Genomic DNA, 4663 nt, shown 5'->3' on the forward strand with positions numbered 1-4663 from the left:
AACCAATTTGGAGGCACTCCAACCGAAGACCCAAACCTCCACATCTTAATCTTTCTGGAGTATTGTGACACATTGAAGATGAATGGAGTGTCGGATGATGCAACCAAGCTAAGGTTGTTTCCCTTCTCACTAAGAGACAATGCAAGGGCTTGGCTGCAATCACTTCCATCAGGCTCCATCACTACATGGGACCAACTCTCAAAAGCGTTCCTTGCTAAGTACTTCCCTCCGAGCAAAACAGCCCAATTAAGAAATCAGATAACAACCTTCACTCAAAAAGAAGGGGAGTCATTGTATGATGCATGGGAGAGGTACAAGGATCTTCTAAGGATGTGTCCACATCACGGGTTAGAGGATTGGCTCATAATTCACACTTTCTACAACGGTCTTCTCTACAACACAAGGATGACCGTGGATGCTGCAGCGGGTGGTGCATTGATGAACAAAAGTGTACGAGATGCAAAACAACTCATAGAGGATATGGCACAGAATCATTTCCAGTGGTCAGGTGAGCGCTCTTTACCCCAAAAGAGCGGGAGGTATGATGTAGATGCATTAGACCACATTGCTTCTAGAGTAGATGCTTTATTTCAAAAATTTGACAAGATGAGCATGAATTCAGTAGCATCTAACTCTACTAACTGTGAAATATGTGGTATCATTGGACATTCTGCTGTGGAATGTCAGATTGGAAACTCCCCTTCCCCTGATGCACCATTATCTGAACATGTTAATTATATGAATAATTTTAATCAGAAAGGGGACCCTTTTTCCAATACATACAACCCGGGGTGGAGAAATCATCCTAATTTACCCTATAAAAATCCACCCCTGAACCCGATTCCTCACTCAAATTTTCGACCTCCAGGTTTCCAGGCCCCTAGACTCCCTTACCCCAGTCCCCAAAAGTCTAACTTAGAGAGCTTGATGGAGAATTTTGTGTCATCCCAGAATAAACAAAATGAAGAATTTAGAAGTCAGAATAGAATCATGAGCGATGCCATCAAGAACCTAACTTCTAAGGTTGACTCTTTAGCCACCCATAATAAAATGTTAGAGAATCAGATCACTCAAGTGACCCAACAATCTAGCTCTTCTTCCAGACCTTCCGGGATGTTTCCTGGGCAACCTGAAACTAACCCAAAGGGATCTATCAATGCCATCACACTTAGGAGTGGAAAAGAGTTAGAAGGACCAATGATGAGGAATGACCATAGGGATGTGGGTAATGAGAGTGAGAAGTTGGTGACAAGTGAGAAAGAGCATATTGGTGAGAAAGGGGAGAATGTTGAGAGATATGTAGCACCTGCACCTTATAAGCCTCCACTACCCTTCCCTCAAAGGCAAGTTAAAGCTAAGTTGGAAAAACAGTTTGGGAAATTCATAGAAATATTAAAAAATTGCATATTAACATCCCATTTGTTGAAGCCATTTCCCAAATGCCATCCTATGCCAAATTCTTAAAGGAGATTCTATCAAATAAGAGGCGATTAGAGGAATATGAGACTGTAGCCTTGACCCAAGAGTGTAGTGACATCATACAAAATAAGCTACTACGTAAGCTTAAAGATCTTGGCTCATTTTCAATCCCTTGCACAATTGGTGATATGTCAATTAATCATGCTCTATGTGATCTCGGTGCTAGTGTTAGTCTTATGCCATTGTCTATATGTAACAAGTTACAGATGGGAGACTTGAAGCCTACTACTATCTCCCTCCAATTGGCGGATCGATCGGTTAAACGTCCGGTAGGTATATTAGAGGATGTACCCATCCAGGTTGGTAAATTCTTTATTCCAGTTGATTTTGTTATTCTTGAAATGGAGGAGGATTCTCAAATCCCCATTATATTGGGAAGACCTTTCCTTGCTACCGCTGGAGCGATAATTGATGTGAAGAATGGAAAGCTCTCTCTCAATATAGGGGATGAAAAGGTGAATTTTGATTTGTTTTCTGCTATGAAGTTTCCACTAATTGATGATACTTGTTGCAGGATTGACACGATTGACATGGTGGTTAGAGAAGATTTTACCAGAGATATCTCAAGTGATCCACTTGAGAAATGTTTAGTAAAGAATGGGGTACCAGATGATGATGATCAGGAAATAACTTCCTATGTTACAATGCTTGATGAAAAGCCAACCTACACCAAAACCACCTACATCAAAGAACCTGATATAGTGGTCGAAATTACAAGGGGGCTGAATGACCAGGTTGTGTCTGTAAACACAGCTGTGTCAAAAAGCAGCAGAAACAGCCCAGAACAGGTTTGTGAAGAGAAAACTGCACCTGGGAAGATGCTGAATAATGATTCCACACGGCCATGGTGTGTTCGTAGACACAGTCGTGTCAAAAAGCAGCAGAAGAAGTCTAGAACCAGTCCATCTCCACTAGTTGAAGAGGAACATAAGGCACATTAGGCTATCAAGAGCATTCATTTAGATTTGAAAGAAGCAGGGGAACAGAGAAAGCTTCAACCAGATGAACTTGATGAATTGAGATTGGATGCGTATGAGAATGCCAAGATTTACAAAGAAAGAACAATGAAGTGGCATGATCAACATATCCTCCGTAAAGAGTTTACAGAAGGAGACTTGATACTTCTACTTAATTCCCGACTCAAGCTTTTTCCGGGAAAACTTTGTTCGAGGTGGTCTGGACCATTCCAAGTGTGCAATATATACCCATTTGGGGCTGTCGAAGTATGGAGTGAAGCCACGGGATCTTTCAAGGTCAATGGACAGCGATTAAAGCATTATTTCACAGGAACTCTGATCGAGAAGTTGGGTACTTTTACCCTTCCCGATTCATCATCATTGTGAGCATTGAAGGGGTCGAGCTCATGACCATAAACAAGCACTTCTTGGGAGGCAACCCAAGTTTTTCTTTCATTTTCATTTTTTTTAGTGTTTTAATTATTAGTTTTCATGGCATGTAATCAGGTTGCCGTGAACTGGTGTGTAGGTGAATGACAAAGAGAAAATAGGTAATAGAGAGTTCAAGGCTAAAGAGGCAGAAGAAAAAAAATATTGAATACACAGTTTACACGGCTAGGCCGTGTCCACCAACACAGCCGTGTAGCAGTCGGGACAGTCTTCATCTCATTTCCAGAGTCTACCACACCCTGGGAAGGCCAAAGAAAAAAAAAATTCCAGACTCATTTTGCCCCACCCCCCCCTTCTTTTTCGTTCTAGACCCCCCTCCTTCTACCTTCTTTGACCTAACCCATCAACCCCCCCCCTACAAACCACCACCGACTGACCACCCCACCTCTTCGAGCAAACAGCCGCATCCCTTCCCTTCACCACCCTAAACCACCGTCCTCTTTCATCCTTCACCATCAAAATCGCCGACTAACAACTTTCCCAAAACCACTTCCCTCTTCAACTTTGATTCCACCACTCAACACTTCCGCCTCTCTCTCATTCATCACATCCAACACCACCAAATCGCCACCACTCAACACTTCCGCCTCTCTCTCATTCATCACATCCAACACCACCAAATCGCCAGGCGTGCCTCTAGCGCTAAGACACCGCCCTTGTCGTTACGCCCAGAGCAACGCCAACATTCATAGACCAAATTCTTTCATTCAACATCTGAAACTTCCAGATCTGTTCTCATCATGGACACCCGCTTGGACAATTTTGGCAATACACTTGGAATAATGAATGACCAGAAGCAACATATGCACCAATGGTCACTACTTCATGGCTATCCACCTCCTCCACCACCATAATGAGCAGTAAGTCCCTTTTCTCTTTTTTTCAGTTATTTACACATTGGGGTGTTCGCGGGGAAAGTTGGTGTTTTCTTCATTATCGATTCCATTGCACTCAGTTAACAACTTTATGCGTTACAAAGAGATCCAGTCTTTTTATAAGATCCGGCTTACAATGAAAATCAAAATAAAACAAAGAAATCAAAATTACAACTTCTCTCTTTTATGTCGAACAAATCAAGATCCTGTTATCCGGTCTCTTGCTTCTGTGGGTTGTTTGCCTGCGCCGGGGTTGCTTACCGTGGACCACCGCGTGATCTGGATCCAAGCAGATCTACGACGTATTACGGGTATTATCCCACCAAGGAGATAATAGCCGGGAGGGATCGTTTCACCAAGGAAACGACCGCTCGAATCTCGGGATCTAAGAACCAAGCTTAGATCCGGAGTGTAACGACGTAGATCTGAGGATTAGACTCTCTCGAACTCCTGCCTTTTTCGGTGCGGGTGCTCGCTAAGAATCAAATCCGGGTCTCCAAGTCTTCAAGCCTTCAGATCTCCGAGTTGAGGTGACAATCCGGCAGAGTTTCGGCTCTCTCCAAAGTTTCAGAAGAAGTCCTCCAAATGAACGAGTACCAGGCCTATTTATAGGCTCTCAGAACTGTGCGTTTGCACAGTTCTGAGCCTAGCCACCCCTAGGTGGCTCGGCCATAGCCGAGCCACCCAGGGGTGGCTCGGCCTTGGCCGAGCCACCAGAGTTTCGGCTCTCTCCAAAGTTTCAGAAGAAGTCCTCCAAATGAACGAGTACCAGGCCTATTTATAGGCTCTCAGAACTGTGCGTTTGCACAGTTCTGAGCCTAGCCACCCCTAGGTGGCTCGGCCATAGCCGAGCCACCCAGGGGTGGCTCGGCCTTGGCCGAGCCACCCTGGGGTGGCTCGGCC

The 4663-nt window shown here is 44.2% G+C and overlaps 1 protein-coding gene across 1 annotated transcript; it reads left to right on the forward strand.

The window, feature by feature from the left end:
• On the forward strand, nt 233–2420 carry LOC109836450. Its single transcript, XM_020404346.1, has 2 exons — nt 233–508; nt 1994–2420. The coding sequence occupies exons 1-2, from the start codon at nt 303–305 to the stop codon at nt 2418–2420; spliced, it is 633 nt and encodes a 210-aa protein (XP_020259935.1). The 5' UTR covers nt 233–302.

This window comes from Asparagus officinalis, chromosome 1 (genome assembly GCF_001876935.1).
Source record: "Asparagus officinalis chromosome 1, Aspof.V1, whole genome shotgun sequence".
Classification (NCBI taxonomy): domain Eukaryota; kingdom Viridiplantae; phylum Streptophyta; class Magnoliopsida; order Asparagales; family Asparagaceae; genus Asparagus; species Asparagus officinalis.

Bases quoted from the DNA above. Each gene is read 5' to 3' on its own strand.
- LOC109836450 (XM_020404346.1), top strand. From the start codon at position 303: ATGGGAGAGGTACAAGGATCTTCTAAGGATGTGTCCACATCACGGGTT. The intron at 509-1,993 runs GTGAGCGCTCTT...TACTTGTTGCAG, and splicing joins GAATCATTTCCAGTGGTCAG to GATTGACACGATTGACATGG.